At 42.1% G+C, this 18,488-nt stretch overlaps 1 protein-coding gene across 13 annotated transcripts in view; it reads left to right on the top strand.

Annotated features, from left to right (window-relative positions):
- The first annotated feature begins 193 nt into the window (after positions 1-193).
- kif1b (kinesin family member 1B) overlaps positions 194-18,488 on the top strand; it is a 64,330-nt gene continuing 46,035 nt past the window's right edge. For all 13 annotated transcript variants that reach the window (XM_049582316.1, XM_049582312.1, XM_049582315.1 and 10 more), the window contains exons 1-2: positions 194-470; positions 1,697-1,850. In XM_049582316.1, the coding sequence (XP_049438273.1) occupies positions 1,745-1,850 (106 nt within the window). In that variant the 5' untranslated portion in view covers positions 194-470; positions 1,697-1,744. The remainder of the gene's footprint in view (positions 471-1,696; positions 1,851-18,488) is intronic.

The raw sequence follows: 18,488 nt of genomic DNA, 5'->3' as shown, positions 1-18,488 counted from the left end.
GGTGGGTAGAAATCCTGCAGTGTGGCGTCACGGCTGAAAAAAAGAGAGGCCCCACCTGCTCCCGCCTCCTTCCGACTCAGAGCATCACCATTGGCTCTGCGTCACATTCGTCACCACTGTCTCCTCGCTTATTGGTCCACCCGGCTGTCAGTCATCGCGGTCGAGAGGCAGTTGACGTAATCTGTTCGGTAAATCAAGGCAATCTATCAATTCTCCTTTTCGCCCGTGTGCAGATAGACGTCCGCCTTGTATCTCTACAGGAAAATAAACTCGTCAAGGAGCCACGGGGCGCAGTCACAGGTCCATCCGGCGGAGGATACCGCTATAATGGGTGTTTTTCACCAAAGTGGACTTTATATCAGTTTTTGTGCTCGCGGATTTTGATAGAAAACAACACATCTTGACGCCCGCTAGCTAACGTTAGTTCTCGCCGCTGTCCTATGGTGTTGTCTTGGTGAGAGTCTTCAAACGTGAGTATAAATGTTGTAAAAATGTATTTGTATTTTTTAACATTTGTAATACAAGAGGTTGTTATTACAGGTTAATTTCAGGCAGTAGTTTTAGCTGGTGGGCAGTTGGCTGTTTTAGCTAACAGCCGTGCGAGTGTCTGGCAACGTATTTGGACCGTTATATAGTCCTGGTTCCGATAACAGTTTTATATTTATACAAAATATTGCAAATTATATTAAATTACATGCTTATGAGCACAATGGTTAACTATGTTTGGATAGTTATAGCGTTTAGACGGACACCGGAGGTTAGTTAGTTCCGTCTCGTGCCACAGACTCAAGTCACAGCCGTTATGTTTCATGGCTCGCGCTAGCTTGCAATACAATCTATAACGCTGGCAGTTACCGATTAAAACAAGCACAGTGTAAGATTTAATGTTAAATTCCTAATACCTCTTCCATGCAGGGTCCACCGGGAACATTGTGTCGAGTCTGTGCTGCTATAATAAGCATGCAACTCCTCCCTGCACTATCCCACAACATACAGCCGCGGAGGATTAGCCTACTTCCTAACACCGAATTTAATATTTTAAAAACGAAAATTTTAAGCCTTGTGTGTGCACAGAGTTGAGCACTGTTGGATGGAGCAGACAGGCCCGGCTCACAGCCCCACTGTAGCCCACACAAAATAGGGTAGATAGAATTTCATGGGCGTATGCTTTAGCAAGTATGGCTGACTGCAAGGACATGGAAAAACCTGAGTTATTTGGCAAATGTAGTGAAGGGGCGCGGGATGTATAGCTTTAAATAACTGTAAACACACAGGAAAGTTGGGTTCATAATGACATTAAATGCACGATGTTTATGCAGCCTAATTATTACATGCAGCATTCATATTTTGTATCCATCAGAAGCGTATTTCGCACATACTATGGCTTTCTAAATTAAATGCATTACCCTGCATCCTTCATTTGATTGTTAAATGTCTGATTGGCTGCTGTTTACAAAATATTAAAGCGCTTCACTGGTTTTGGTCGGCCATGTTTGTTGTATGCTGTTATGACTGGAATTTGGGAAGGGGTGGACTTTCATTGTTATTTGCTTTATGTGATAATGGGCCCTGCATTATTGCATTCAAGCTCTCTGCCTTTTTTAAAACAAGGAAACACAATTTTGATTCCTTTACTTAATACCAGATTTTCTTTTTACAAAGCAGATGCATGCATTTCTTTTTCTGTTTCCTTCAGGAGGGATATACAAGGAATCTTACTGGGAAACAATCCTAAACTGCAAACATGTCTGGGGCGTCTGTAAAAGTCGCCGTCCGAGTTCGGCCCTTCAACTCCAGGGAGATGAGCAAGGAGTCAAAATGTATCATTCAGATGCAAGGCAACACTACAAGTAAGTCACCCACTGGCATGCACACATGGACACACACACAAAACCCAACACCATGTTTTGAACATATGCAGGCCTGTCCACTAAAGGGAAGCCTGGTATACCACACATGCTCCCGCGTAGTCTTCCTTCGAGGCTCTTAGCAGGGAACAGTAGAATGAGCAAACTGAATAGTGGACGGTTGGGGACAAACAGCCTGAAAGAGAATAAAAGGCTTACAGAATGAAATTCCTCCTCCTCTGAAGGGGCCTGCATGCCTTAGGAGTCTCTGTGTGAGAAACGCTGAGTTGGTTCATACTGGGAGACCCAGGGGTCACCACACAGCCTGGCCTGCTAATACCTTCAGTTCATCAAGGCTTTATCACACAGTTGGTGTTTTAGAATGGATATGTCTGTCACTTTGTATTTTATGATCATGTTATCTCTCAGTGTACACAAACAGTTTGTGAAACAGTTTTAAAGATGTGTAAAATGCTATGGCCAGAAGTTAATCATTTATAAGATGTGCTGCTTTTTATTTGCTGTAAATTTGACACAAAAAAACTAAGTGGCGGCGTTATGGTTACAAAGGCCTGCTGACATTACAAAAAATGTTAATTTCTCATATGTTGCAGTTGTCAGCAGATTTGTCTTACCTTTGACAACATATTATTGGGATCAGTGATTAGATGTATATTGCATAGATGCACGTAATGTGCTTCCCAAGCTTTAGTTTTATATTGAGGCTCAGCAGCTTCATGCTTTAGTCATTCTTGGCTTTTCACACATGAACAGCTGTGTGAAATTAGGCCTGCAAAATTACAATTTTACATTGCTTGTGGAAAAATAAATGTACTTAAGTAAAACATGCATTTAGATTTAAATGAATCAATCTAAATATGTGTTATTGCAAAATGTAATAATTTAAACGATTGTGCACATTTGAATGAGTCATTGCAGAGCTCTCCATGAACATATTGTTTAAGTAAATCTGTGATGCTATGCCCTGCATCACTGCTGTAATTGTGGAATATATGAAAGGACAGACAACAGCAGAGCAAGAGCAGAATTTGGTTTGTAGTCTCGTGATTCAACCTGCTCACTTGTGACAGTGAGTCATCAGGTAGTGTGAAGTGCTTGCTGCCTCCTTACTCATGGTTGTGCTGTGTGTCCCATTTCAGCTGGCAGGTGAACACAGCCTCCCTGACACTAGAGCATGGAAACATTTAATGACCCAGTAACAAGACAGCATGTGACGGCAGGAACCTGTTCTTCCAGCAGGCTCTCCTATTTGCCTCAAGTTTTGTCTGTCAGTCTTACCAGGCTCATTAGACTAAGCCTTTATGAATCTTCCATAAGATCAAGTGTCCCTACCAGTTATGGCTCACTTGTCTTTTATCTCTCACACTCCACCAAAGAGAAGCTTTGTGTCAAATCCCCACTACTTTTACTCCATATCCTTGGGTTTTCATTATGCCAATGTCACTCGGAGGTGCTGGAGGGTGACTCGTGGTTTGTAGCAGAACTGCAGTGGAATATGCAGTGTTTTTGGGGGTTAGTGAGTGAGTGAGTGTGTGTGTGTGTGAGCGAGGGAGAGGAGGAGGAGGCTGCAGTACTGCCTACTCTACCTCCTATCACATGGGCAGATTGCAGAGCAGAAAGGGAGGCTGGCAGGCGGCCATACTCTCCCTTCATCAGGACTTCATTGCAGATGGTATGCTGAGAATGCTGTCTTATTAAGATGCTGAGACGTTGAACAGTAGCTAGTGGCTCAGACACACACTAGTTCCTGCATGCAGTTAAGATTATTTGACATGCAGTGAGAAAATCTGACCCTTCTGTGGTTGTGGTTCACTGGATTTCCTCACACTGTCACCATCTACCAGAGTCAGCCAATTTATATTTTCACACTAAGCTAGTTTGTTTGAGAAGTGGTCAGTGTTTCCACCATGTTTTAGTGGATGGTCACACTTATTATGCTTTTTGATGATTACACTATTACACAGTGATATGATTGGTTGTCATGACTACCAGATGTGCGTAATTCCCCAGTTAATCCTGTTAAAAATGAAGACATCATCCAAAACAGATAAACTTGTTAATTTTTGCCCCTATCAAAGGCAGTGTGTGTATGACTCATCAAAGGTTTATATCTGCAACAATGGATAATCATTTCATGGCAGAAAAAAAAGAATTACAGCATCTACAGAAACTTCTCACACCACTACTGCAGCGTGATCCCTATTTTTAATGTCAGTGTTCAGTATCTTATGGTGCTTTAATCAGAATCAGTGGTGCAGTAGTGCTAGCCTAACAGAGTATGTGATACCTGTGTACCTCTATGGTGTATTTGGTGATGGCTAGCATTTAAGTGAGACTGAGAGCTGCCTCGCAGACAGGGGATGTTTTATGGAGTTGCTTGGTCAGCTTGTAGGTGTTCGGCAGATGTTTGCGGACGAGGCCGTGACACTCCCCTTATTGTTGTGACTCACTCAAGGGCATATGTGTCGGTGCGTGTGTGTCAACAATACAGAGAAAGAGAGCGCTCGGGGGCAAGGGCAGGATATGCTTTCTCTCTCTCCCTCTTTCACCATGCATGGAGGGTTGTCAAGGATAGGGTGCAGGCAGAGGGGCAGCAAATTGATTATCCAGTGTGCAGGAAATGTGTCCAAGGCCTCTGCAGGCAGGCTGGAAACAAGCAAAGGCCTCTTTCAGTAGAAGCTCTTAAACATACCAGATCTAATGTAATTAGAAAGGAGTGACGCGATGGGCTGCTGCATTAGTTAGTGTTTGTGCTCCAAATGTTGAATAACGTCAGGACACCCAAAGCCTGCCTTCATTGGGGCGCTGATGTGTTCTCCACGTCGGTCTCTGTCTTGTTATGTAACCCATGTGTTGTGTTCCCCCTCAGCCAGTGTGTGGCCACTCATGAATGTATGGCCAAAGATGGTTGATAGAGCTCGCATAGTGCACAAGAGAAGCAGATCCTCTGATATGTTACACCATTACATTGACTTTAGTGGAACAAACCTGCATTCAGATAGATTATTTCCCATATTATCAATTTCTTATGTTACAGGAGATTAATGTCTTATCAAGAGATACCAGCCTAGCCTGTCTACGTTTTCATGAACTGGATAGATGTTACGCAGTATCATCCCCTAAGCTAAGAGTAAACTAATTGACAAATTGATAGAACAAGCAGAAGGTCACTGAATCATTAAACCTTCACCTTTCAGATACAATTTTGCTGATTGTCCTCTCAGTATGAGCTAAGTGCATGGTGACCTTACAAAAACCCAACAGGGAGGAAGCGGCTCAGCTCTAGTGTCAGTTACACATAAGAGGAGGCTATCACCACAGTGGAAATGACAGTGAGCTCATATCATATGAATGAATTTAGGTCATTGAGGAGAGAGCTTGCATTAACAGTTGGGAGTAAGATGGGAGGCATGGGTTTGGTTTAGGGATGGTCATCCTGCTGCTGCACCCTTTGCAGACAGGGCCGATTGACCTGATTAGGACCAGTAATCCCAAGGCTTGCCTCAGGTCGCCACGCCCTGCTGCCGTAATCCCGGTGACCCTTGTAGGTGTACACATGCCACACACACACTCAGGGTGTTACATTCCTCATTGCCTCATGCTGAGATTGTTTTGGAGCAACACACATTTGCCCACATGCACGACGTACACATTCCAGACTGACCTCCTAATGAGGAGGGAGGACGGGCAGATGTCTGTCTGTGATCCGCTCATGCTGTGTCAAAGCATTTACAGGCCAGTGGTGCAAATGCACGTTGTGTAGCTCAGCCTGTTTTCAGTACACCTGCCTGTAACAGCTGCTGTAACACCCACCAGCAACAGAAAGTGACTTACACTGTCTTGCAGTCTTTTTTTATCCAAATTTTAAATCATTTGATCTTTAATATTATTAATACTGAGTGCATGCAGAAGTCTGTGAAACGTTTTCATAATAATAATCAGGAAGAAACAATAATCTCATGAGTCAGAGTGCGAGAAATTGTATCTGATGCGCCTATCACTGTCATATCCTCTGTGGTCGTCTCTATGCTGCGTAGTCAAGGCAACAGCAACCTTTTTCTTCTGCTGCAAAACATCTTGAATGAATGAAAGCCTCTTGCTTCTTCCATCTACTTTTGTTTTTCATAACATCATGTACTCTAGTTTACTTTGGCTCATGACGTTTTGCCTTTCATTTCTGCTCTGATACCCCCTTAAGGCAGATGTGTGAGATTGGGTCTCAGCATTGCAAGTTATTGTGTGATGCTGACGTTTGGCGGCTTGTGAAAGTGAATTGTAGACAGTTGTTAGGTTTGATTGAATGTTATGTAGACTGTCTATGTCAAGGTGTGTGTCTGGATAAAGTATCAGGCTTTGTATGATGACTAGATCCTGTTATTGAAGTCTTTTCATCCTGTCTGAAAATGAGACACGCATGAAGTGTGTGTTTAAGTTTGTTTTGGTAAAATTCTGTCAGTGCAGTCAGCTCTTCAGTTTTATCTTTATTGAGTTGTAAAATCTAATTGCATCATTACTCTTTATATTGCAACTAAAATGTGGCGCAGAGCCATGTTGGCCTTTCCCATTGGTACTGAATCATTTTTCATTAGTAAGAGTTTTGAAATGACCAAGAAACCACAACGTGGCATTGCATATGAAAAGCTGAATGCTGGAATGTCCTTAATGTGGCAGAGGTCAGAAAGGGAAAGTGGTAAATGCCTTCTCTCACTAGATTGTGGTTGCAGCTTTGTAGCCGACCAAGCCACTTGTGGTTTTCACTCAACAACAAATGTTGACACTTCATGACCTACTCTTTTTTTGCTTTTGTTTTCAGGTTGTGCCCATATTTGTATGTAAGACTCTTGAGGCGTGTTTGCTCAAAACCTCTGAAAAGGGACCGCAAGCAGACCTACTCTTTCCTCCTCAGGGATCAACATTGTTTTTTCCCACTTGCCCAGTCTGACTTCTACTTGCCCAAAGTCATCTTTTATTTGCCTCTATACAAATTGTTTTATTTTTTAAGCAGTTAACATTGAAGACTACGGTTAATTATGAAAAAATTAACTAATTTTTATCCTTCTTGCTCTTAAACTTGTGACAAACTTCTCAATACATATTTGGAGTTTTACGCACACCTCCAAAATAAACTTCTGTTTCCAAGATAATTGAAATGGTTGCTTGCACTTATGCACATACCCTCTGCCATTTTCTCGCAAGTGCTTGGTCACTATTGCATATGTGCAACTCTCAACAGAGAGGAGAAGGAAGTGGGATGGCTCAGTCCTTTGCTACTTCCTTCATCAGCTCTGGAAAAAATGATGTGTGTAACTCTTTTTTTACCACTTGCCCCATTGGGCAACTGAGTTACTGGATTCACTAGTCCAGTGAGGCATTTTACTTGCCCCATGTCTTGCCCCTTGTCTCATTTAGAAATTCAGGAGTTGACCTTCGCCCTGCCCACCACCGTTACTTGTGGTAGGTTGCGTTTTCTGTTTTTGCCAGTGCTGCTTGTGCTAGGTTGACCGATGAAAGAGTAGTACATGTCAAGATGGCTGGCGTTAACATTAACATCAGAGAGATTCAGCCACACGTTTGAGCCCCAGTTAGACCCAGACCAAAATCGGCGACTCGCAGACATCAGAATGATAAGTGTAGTCAGCATCTTTTATTTACTTTTGTAGTTTGTTAGCTTGTAGGCTAACTGACAATGGCTGACACAGAATTAATGGTTATGAAACACACAGTAAGCTAATATCTGCTATGATGGGATTTTTGGTAGATAGTGGAAGGACGCTCCAGGGTGTAGTTTACACACAAAAACTGCACACCCTAATATGCTTGCTGTCAAAACTTTTACTGTGCTAATGCAAACTCTCGCTCTCCTGCTCTGTAGTGGAGGTTGCCAGTGTTGTGTTAAACCCCCTGTCGATATGTGTTTACCATATTAGACAGCGATTGGCTATTGTTTTAGAGAGGTACCTAATCTAGCTTGCCTGGCGTACGTTTAAATCTCAGATTTTAGGAAAGTGCACAGACATCTCACCTCTCAGTCGAAGAACAGAAAAACACCTCACTAGTGATAAAATTTACACAGTTGCAAGGCAGTGTAATCAAGGTTGGACATTTTAGGGGGCATAAATGTAAGGAAAACACATTTTTGAGTGGTATGGAACTTATAATCTATAAAAACATAGTTTTTACAGGTATCAAAAGATCTGGAAATATCAGACCTGGTAGAAAACTTCATAGTTGACACAGTGATGATGTCACCATTGGGCTGTATAATCTGTCATGTCTCTGGCCCAATTGGTTTCCTTGTAAGGGATCTCACATAGCGTGCTAGCTACAGTGATGAATGTGCAGTGGTATTTCAGTGCTCATCTGACATCAATGAATTTCTCTGCCTCATTGTTTTTAACCCACTCTCTACTCCAGCCTGAGATGGGGTTGAGTGGAAACTGTGGCAGCTTTTTGCAGAAAATGTGGGATATGAGAGAGGAGGATGGGATCGGAGCTGACTCTGGGGGGGAGGGGTGATGCAAACGCAGCCACAGAAGCAGAGACAGTGAAAGTCGTGCATGGGCACTGTTCACGTGTGGGAGAGCGTGAGGCAGCATCACATACAGTTGCCCAGGGAGAGATGATGGTGATGCTTATTTCCGTCATATTGGAGGTTAGGAAATAGTATGCAAGCTGAAACTAAAGAAAAGGCAACACTATTATATTTGCATTTGTCAGTGTGTTGTCGTTCTCTTGCAGTTTGTGCTTACACTGCAAGAAACTGGCCTTTTCACCTTCATTATTTTTTACAGAAAGGTTTACCAGTGGCATAAGAGCACTGCATACATTTACTATGCTGTTTCAGTTGTGTCAGGGGCTTTCTAGAGACCAGTGTCACAAAAGCAAAAGTCTAAGATAAAGACATGAAAGCAAATTAGCCTTAGCGGCAGCAGATCATCAGAAATGCAGACATTGTCTTGTGTTTCTTGTTTTCAAATTAATTCAGGACTCAATACTAAATTAAATATGTTGTTTGGGTGATATTTTTTGTAGCACTGAACCCTTAAGAAAAAAGCAAGATGAAGAAGATATCACTACTCATAGGATGGTGTTCCTAAGGGGCTTTGCTTCAATTGGCTGCTGGCGTCCAGACCACAGATATCCATTAATGTTAGTAATATAACCAGAGAGAAAAGGCCAACCGCCTGCCCTCACATGACAAGTTGGAACAACACAATGCTGAATTAGTCTGGTGAAATACAGTTCAGCCAAAGCCTGAAATCTGTCCCAGTTTTATAACAGCACCCAATCAGCAGAAGGGTTGAAGAGATTGTTTGTATAACAAAAGGGTCACCAGCTGATTTTTGTGCTCTGAGGAGGGTGGATTAGGAATGTGTGTGTGACCATGTGTCATTATGCTGTATGTGACAGGATAATTATAATTGGGGAAATAAAGAACACAGTTGGGCTGCAAAAGATGTTAACACAATATTAAATGTTATCCAAAATCTGAAGTTAGGTATGGTAGCTGTATAATGCCTGGTATCCTATTTTAGAGGAGCGTACACAATCACTCAGTTGAATCTGACTTACTAGCTTAGGTCATACTCATTTAGCTATGAAAATCAGATCATGCTCACAGCAGCCCACCTCCGCCATCATTCATCCCTAACTTGGTGATGCATTCAGGGAATGGTGTCTTTGTTTTTAAAGCTATGGTACTCCTGGCTTTCTCCTCTTACCTACTCTTTGGTTCATTGCCTAAGTTGGGTGAAATGGCTGCACTTTCCCACATTCAAGAGAGTGAATGTGTTTTTTAGTGTTTGTGCCCTGACCGACACAGCTCTCTTTCCCGACTATATTGTTTGGTTTCCTCCCACAGTCTGAGGGCTGAATTCAGAGGCAAACTGGAGAGCTTTGCAGTCTGGGCACGGGTAGCTTGGTGGTGGGCATGATGTTCACTTTGTATTACTCATGTATTATTCATGAGTAAGAAGTTGGGGGGGGGGGGGTTGGCAGTATATTAATTTTGAAACCTTAATTATTAAGAGTCTGTCCTTTGATCTGGTTGGCTACTGGAATCCTCTGCTGCTCCAAAATGAAGCTGTCTCATGCTGCTGCTTGAATACGGAGATGCTAATTGAGATCAGTAGTATACACACATACCCATAAATGCATACACACACAGATACACAGTTTCACGCGTCATTTCCGTCCTCCACAGACAAAATGCTGGATAAAAGGCATTAGTCATCTGACATTAGCTGGAGGCATCTCTCATTGCTTATCCTTAATGTTGTCTGACTACACAGAACATGTCAAACAAGTGATACAACTTCTTTTTAACCTTTTTTTAAATGTAAAGATTTGCCTTGAACAGAAAGATGTGAGATTTTCACAGATCTACGTGCTAGAGTTGTGTTCATGATGTCACGGTGCTTATATAAAGCCAGGGAGCATTTAAAGTGAGACTTCGGTCTTTGAGTGGAGGCTAGTTGAGGAAATCCAGGTCACTGCTCTGTAAAATGGGTGCCTGTTGTGAGCAGTGAATGTAAGGGGCTCTGTATTTCCCTTGTCTGCACAGCCTGGTCTACACTGTTGTCTACACACTGCCTGGATCATATGATGAGCTGTATGTTGTTTTGAGACAAATCTGAGACACTGTTTAATCATGTGAAGATGTAAAAATAACCATTTTTAAACAGCTTAACATTATAATGTAAATCCAGTGTTTTATAATTTATTTGTTTTCTCTTGTTTTTATCTTCTCTATGAATTTGATAAATACAAGTTAAGCCAGAAATGGCTAATACTTGGAAAGTTTTCTAGGACAAAGTGTACAAGTCAGAAATTGTTGGAATCGACATCTTTCTCATGGCAGAGAAGTTTCTTTACTGTTCCTATCGTAGGCTGATATTTTATGGCATCTTAATTATGTGAGGACTACGAATTCATCATTACCATTTTCTGTTATGTTGATAACCAAAGTTGAGCTGAGTAGAAATTAGTTCCACATGTATTAGATATAACTGAGGAAGGAATGCTTAATGCTAAGTCTGTTTTAGTTTTTGTTTCATAATGCAGCACATGCAGACCCACATCCCTAAAGTTCATTGTGAAAAGGTTGACACAGGCACATTTCAGTTGTCAATAAATTTAGTGTTATTTTTAAACGGGAACATACCAGGCAGGTTTAAAGCTGTGGAGGTATTACTACTGTAGCTTTCCATGACACAGGATGTGTTTGAAAAGACCTCCGACCTTTTGCGGCAGCACCTGCAGAGAGGAGAATATCCTCCTTGGACCTGATCCATGAGAAGCATTGCCTCTTTGAGCTGTGAAAACAGCTGAAAACCCTGGCTAATAATCCTGTATCATTTTGTCTATGTTAACATTGAAGTGCAAACAACAACTTTGTTCATTAGACAGGTTGGACGATGTGTCTGTTTGACTCACTAAGCATAAAACTTAACAGCCATTGGCGTGTAATTTTGATATTTATTTTTTATTTCAGCTTTGATTTTAGGCCAGTTCTATGTGCCTTGTGGGTTCAACCCCCCCACGTCATCACCTAAGAGACTGCCCGATATCCCGCTCTCTTTGTTGTAGTTCTGTGTTTGTTTAGCTTCTGAATGGAGTCCTGCTGGCTTAGCATGTTTTCTCTGTCTGGTGGCTTCTAGAAGCTTCTCTTTAGTCTCTGTTATCCTGGACTTTGTGAGTCTGTGTGAGCTGCTAATATCAAAAGGCACTTGCAGTCATAGCTAGCTATCAGTGTCTGCAGGCTGGGAGCAATGTATGGTTTGGCGATGAGTTTGGCGGAAAGGTTGGGCGGCTGAAATCTGTTCATTCCTTCCTGTCACTGACAGTCTGTCGGCATGCGAAGCACTAGCTGCCATCTGCTGCTGTATAAATAGACAGTAGTCAGAGCTGGAACAGCTGGCACATAGGCCAGGACTGCGCCCATTCCCACTGCTTTCTAGCTAGACAGGCAACCCCATCAAAAGCCATTTCAATGTATTACTTTTTTCAGATATTTTGGCATGGAGTTGGTAAAAAGAACGCTTACGAAAAAAAAAAAAAAACTCAGATTTTCTGGTTATGAGACAAAACTCATTTGTGTGTTTAAATGGACTATTACTTTCAGATTTGATGATTTCTGATTTCTTCAGTTTTAGCAAGGAACACACGTTTCTTAATTGGGGTAAGAAAAGGAGAGAAATCCTGTAGTCATATATATGTGCTTTATGAAAATAAATGGCATGTCCACTCAAAAAATTGTTTGTCTTTTCACTACACTGTCACTATCCATACGCTCAGGGAAAAAATGGAAGTTACCGACGATCTTGATGTAAAAGTGGAATTAATAATTGCAGTGCATGAAAACACATACTCTGACTTCCTGCCCAACTCAGATTTTATTAAATAACCTAGGTATTTGGATGTATGTATGTACAGTTTCTGAATTAATTTCAAATATCTCGATTGTATTTTATTTTTTCAACAATAATAAAATTAACTTGCTTTTTCACTGCAGTCCAATGTTTTTTAATGTGCAGTTTACATTTATTTAACTTCAGTCACTTTCCATCAAAAATATTGAAAGCTTCTTTCTTTCTAAATGTGGCGATCACTTTTTCTAAAACGGAGGGGGAGAGTAAGGCGGTGTGAAAAGGGTCATTGTGGTAGAGGGGACTGGGCACATAAAGCCTTGTCATAACAGATTACCTAATGTGTTTTGCTGGCCCTGTTGTCAGTTGCAATACCCTGCATTCAGTGCATTGTTCTGGTGTCTTCCTGTGCTTTTTTTCCCCTCTCCTCTCCCCCAGTAGGAAGAGAAAAATGACGTGATCAGCCTTCTGAGTAGAAACAGAGAATTTGTTAGTCTGAACTCAGTGCCTTTCTGTACTGTTACACTTATTACTCTGATTTAGTGGCTCTTCTAATGAAATGGTAATGCATGCTCTTATCATTAATAGAAAGTTCGTTGTAGTTTGTCGATGATGGTGATGTGGAGTCTGGTGTGAAGGGTCACGTCTCCTGGCAAGACAAACTCATCTGCCTGCCCGGAAAATTCCAGGGTTTTTTTGGCAGGAGTACTCAGCAGAGGAGTATTGAATTGCTGTGTGGATATTTCTTTAATTAAAGGCCACATGGCATCTGCCTGACCAGACGTGAAAGTGCACTGTATCCAAAGGGGTAATCAAGATACCACATGTTTGTTTCTGTTTTGGAGATGTTGTACGTCCTATGTTGTGGCTGCGACAAGCTCAGCTGTTTGTCAAATGAGCACAGCAGTGCTCAGACACTACTTTTAGCTCTCAGCTTTGAGCTGCATCCAGTGACAACTCTGTCACCTGTGCTGCAGCCCTGGCAACGGGGCCATCACACACACTCTTCTAAAGACACTGGATACAACACACAGTGCATTTCTGTGGCCACGTCAGAATGTGCCCCATCCAGTCTGTATGCTCTCTATTTAAGACTGAACAACCATATTAGCGTTACTGTGGCACCGCTCAAACCATCGACTCATGTCAGCAGCTGCTTTGCTTCACCACTCATGCACAAACTTTGACACAGGTGTGCGTTTGTAATGTCGTTTGGAGATCACAGCATTATGCTGTGTTCACTCTACAAGCGACACACAGCAACAACCTACAAGTCATTTTCAATGGACGGTGGTAACATGAAGCTACAAACTGACTTCCAACACTTGTCACTCCAGATGAACTTGATGCACTATAAATCAAAGCTGAGGTGGCCTCAATGTTTTTCAGTGCTCCAATGATGCAGTCATGCATCTGCCAATAATATATTTTTGTTTCTTGCTGTGGTGCTGTCTTATTTAGCTTAGTCAGCTGGTGCTATATAAGCTTTTTGTGCACTGCAGTGCACATGGTGATGCAGTGGGGCAGCCAAATGTGATGTTAAAATAGGGCTCAGACATTGATCTATAGAGCATAGATATTTTGACCAAATACAAATTTTATATGGCGTTCAGCTGAGCTGCTTTGTTGCAAGTAGCAGACACACACAAGCCTATGATGACATAACTCTGTTAATTAGGGCTTGAGCAACGCCTCAGTGGCGACTTGGCAATAATGTAGCTGGTCAAGCTGTTGTGTTGTCGCTCATAGTGTGAACACAGTATTGGAACTATGATGGTATTGATTTCTCTTGACATGGCACACTTTTTTAAAATATGGAACACACTATGGTGTGATGTAACTTTCCATGAGCAATTATGATCACCACCTGTGATGCTTTCGCATACAACAGGAACCACATGGTAAAGTCTACCACACGTCAACAGAGAAAACAATTGCTAGTTGTAGCCATTAGTATTAAAGTTGTAGTCTGAATGAGAATAAATGCCCATTAATATGTTTAGATATAATAATTGTAATACAAATAGCTCCTTACGTTTCAGAACTTGCCTGAGAATCATCGTGTTTTTAATTCTTTCCAGTGATAGTTATCTGTACACCCTCGAGTCCTTTACAAACAGGAATTACTAATAGCTAATTTGGCTTTAATGGTGCCAGTTTACCCAAATGTAAACACATATATGCTAAAGACTAAAAAAACAGGGTTTAAGTTGTAACCCACAGCTAACTCATTGACATCTCCTGTTAACATCCAGCAAAGCATCATGCCTCTAAGGTGTTTGGGAGGTGCAGTTGTGTGGATTTGGTTTGAGGGGGGCCCTCAGTTCTAGACTTTAAAAACCCCTGACTTACACAAACCAAGCAGAAGACTATTGAATTAGATGCGCTTTATATTGGTGTGGTTCCTTCACTGCCTTTAGGCTTGTCAACCCAAATATGATCAACACGAAACAGCATAAAAAATGTGGTCCCATTATTCCATATGTAATTAGTTAAGTGTTCATGGTAAGAGTTGTGTGAACCCTAACTGTGTAACTAACAGTTGTGTTTGGTTGAAAATGGCAGTTTGTAATCCTGCGCGCACTTGCATGTTTTAAGTTAGATTAATGAAATAATATTCCTCAGAAGTGAACCGTTACATCACACTGCTGCCCATATGCACACAGACCCCGGGGATGCTATTAAAATTCCTCAGTCTTGCTGAGAGAAGCACACATGGTGATTACAATTCTGCACAGATATTATTTCTCTGAATGCCTGGGTTCCCTTAGCAACTCACCCATTTGTTTTCCTTTTTATATTTTACATATGCATTTATTTGATCATCATCCCCTCCCTGTGATCGCGGACAGGCATCGATCCGCTCAAACTAACAGCTAGCAGGTCCTTAGAGGGTAACTGGAAGGGGGAGCCAGATATGTTCAGCCATTTTAGACCCTGCTTGTCTGCTCGTCTCAGGTGAATGAGGCTAGCTTTTAGTCCCCATCTGGTGCTCAGAGACCTCCTAACAACCTAATTACTGAGGGGTAACGTCGCTTTCCTGGCCGGATTATAGGCCCCATGTTGAACACTGGAGCACAAAATGTCTGCCGGCTACAACCAGCTGAGTGATGTTCGTGATAGCAGGATGTGGTTAGTTAACGGGTATCCACCCTGCCTTGAAATGGAAAGTTCCTGTGGAGTGCCAGCATCGTATCAGTCCTATATTCTGGGTAACAGGAACTGAACATGTAGAGCTGTGGCAATTTGGACACATAAACATATAACCTTGTATGCCAGCTTGTGTTTGTTCACTGCACATGGGGTTTTTGACTAAATTTCTGTGTTTTGACAGAATCATGTCCTACTACATTGTCTCCCACACAGATTTGCACGTCATCCTTTTATGTAATGGAAGTATTGTGTTGTTTAGTGGTTTAATGATGAGATGGTAACGATAAAACAGCCCTCTATGCTTCTCTTTAACTGATAATGTTGACTTTCTGCCTGTGGACCTTCACCTTAGTGTCGCCTGGTATGCAGCCGATCAGTGTGTACCCTCAGTGTCACCAAGAGTAGTATCTTGGGCTTTTTAAATGATTTTCTAAAATGTTTGTTTTTGTACTTAATTACAATATTGCTGTTAATATTTAAAAGGTGTTTGTGCAGGAAAAGTTGTTTCTGCTATTGCTTACTGAGTCTGTCATGATAAGTAGCTTATCGTAGTCTTAGTTAGAAATCCTAAAGCTTTCAACACAATGCTTTTTGCATGCCTCAGGCTTTTTAAAGGATTAGAATCCTGAAATCACTGTTTAATAAACAATTGAAATATTTAAGTTTCCATATAGTTTCTACAGAGCAGGAATATGGAATGCTTGAGGAGAGAGAAAACAGAACGCAATGTGCCGCATCCTCCCCGTCTGTGCCAAGTTGAGGTTGTTATGGCAACCAGAATCTGGTCCTATACCTGTTGCCATGGTTGAGAAAGACAGAGTGATGACGTTTATGAGGCAGCAGAATGCGTCTGCCATTTTAAGTCCAGGATGTGACTCTGGTGGGAATATTTACTATAAATGGAAGCAGAGGAATCCCTTATTGACATCTTAATTTGTGGCTATTACTATCCATGCATCAGTGCTCACATAGATTCTGCTTGTAAGTGTGATGTACAGGTGCCAGTGTAAAAACTGAACCAAGTGACTGATATTCAGCTGAGACAAAGTAGGTGAGTCATGCTGGAAGATGTGGCCCATTCCTGTCATATTTACTCAATCTCAGATGGCAGGGATAAAATTCACCTCATTCTGCCTCAGTCTTCAACGTTAAGATGCAACAGTTTGACAGATGTGTGATGATGCGGTAGTTGGATTGAGAGACAATGTGTCAGTCTCTCGTACAAGTAATAAGAACTTACACTGCACACACATGAAGCCACTGCCAGGCCCAGCCCTTACTGCATCCTTGCCTTCAATACACATTTATAGACTCTTACATGAGAGACCCACTCTTATGACGCACTGACAGGACCACATGGGTGAAGCAGCTATCTGTTCTGAGAGCAATGGAGTGGGCAATCGAATGAGCCGTTCATTCCACATCGTGAGCATGATTCACCTTTTGGAAATTGTCTCCCACTAGCTCAGCTGTGCTTAGGTACATTTTTACACCACGACATCCACCCATGTCACTGATGACTGCCTATGACCGAACTGGGGAAGTTGACTGAGATTAGAAAGCTCACATAATTTCTTGTCTTGCTAGAACGCAGCTGTGATTCCCAGTAAGGCCAGTTTGTCACTGTCAGCCTGCTGGCCTGTCATGGGCATCCCACTGTCTAAATCCCACACGTGGCACTGTCTCATCATCTTTCTGTTTTTATTGCTCAGTTGCCCCGTTAACGCTGAATTTGGCTGACACTGAATGACTCTGAATTAGACTGTCTCTTCATTAATAGCCGCTGTAGATTGTTCCGGGAAAGGGGAACAGGGGCACTGGTAACGTAAATCCCCCTTCGTTTCCTCATGCCCTGGCTCCAATTACCCTTTGGAGGCAGGTCAAAGGTGAAATTGGGCTGTATTTAGCCACCTGTTTAGCTGTATCTTCTTGCAGTGCCCAATATGGAAGCTGCTGCTCCGCCTGTGCACCTTAACCTGTTTGAAGATTTTTGAAGGGGTACAAACAAATGCATTGTTTTTACCTTTGCTAGGATGTAGCTGCCTGAGTTTCAGTACAATGCCAGCCGCTACAATCATCACATATTTAGCATGAAGCAGTTAGTGTTCTGGTTTCTGAAGACACGCTGTGCTTTTCTGTCAGCATGTGACCTGTGGAGGGTGATATGCAATCCCTGTCTCTCCACATCTTCTGCATTATTGATAAGTGTGCTGAAATCCTCTGAACACACAAGGCACTCTGCCTGGGACGTCTTGATGCAAAAGCCTCTCAAGCACCCTCATGTTGAGCAGGCAGACCTGGCTTTAATTTGCCCATTAGCAAAGCACAGAATTTGCATTAAACAAAGCTAATTACAGGCTTTGTGGCCCTTACTGGAGATTTGCTTGGCAGACATGAAAATCCACCTAATACATAGTTTATATTGTTCTTTCTAAGATGCAGATTCACTGTTTTTCCTTTCACCTTGCCTTCAGTTTCTATTGTTGCTCTGTTTGGATTGTTGCTAGGCCCTTGAGCACACCCATTAGTCCATCAAACCCTTTTTTTCACTAGCCTCTTTGTCGCTCCCTCCTCTTTACCTCCCCCCTCTGTACTGACGGTGGAGGTATGCGGTCGTCTGTGTAGACTGAGCCAACACTCTGCACTATGGCTGCTGACGCAAGGCAGCTTTAGTCAATAAAAGTGCATTTTGTTTAAGAGGGGGATTTGAGGAACGGAAATCTACAAATATCCCACAGTAATTTCTAAGTCTCCTTCTCTCTCTCTGTCACATATCCAGTGTACGTAGAGTGTGGAAAGCTTGAACAGTCGTCCCAGAGGTACCAGTAAGCATGCTTCAGAGGGATGACATGCCATGCCAGGCATGGCTGCAGATTCTTGTTCATTAAGAAATGTCTGTGTGGCCATAGGGAATGTATGGGTAGTGCAGAAATATTGTGTCATCATGCATTTTGGAACACAACAGGTGACGGTGGCATAGTGATGGTAGGCTACATGTGTTATTATGCAAACTCTATATTGTTTGTCTTTTTTTTTGCTGTGTTACCAGTTAATACCCTGATTTAAAGGTGATGTGTTTGGCAAAAGTTGACACAACAGT

This window comes from Epinephelus fuscoguttatus, linkage group LG7, assembly GCF_011397635.1.
Source record: "Epinephelus fuscoguttatus linkage group LG7, E.fuscoguttatus.final_Chr_v1".
Taxonomy (NCBI): domain Eukaryota; kingdom Metazoa; phylum Chordata; class Actinopteri; order Perciformes; family Serranidae; genus Epinephelus; species Epinephelus fuscoguttatus.
This window is presented reverse-complemented; position numbering and strand designations above follow the sequence as displayed.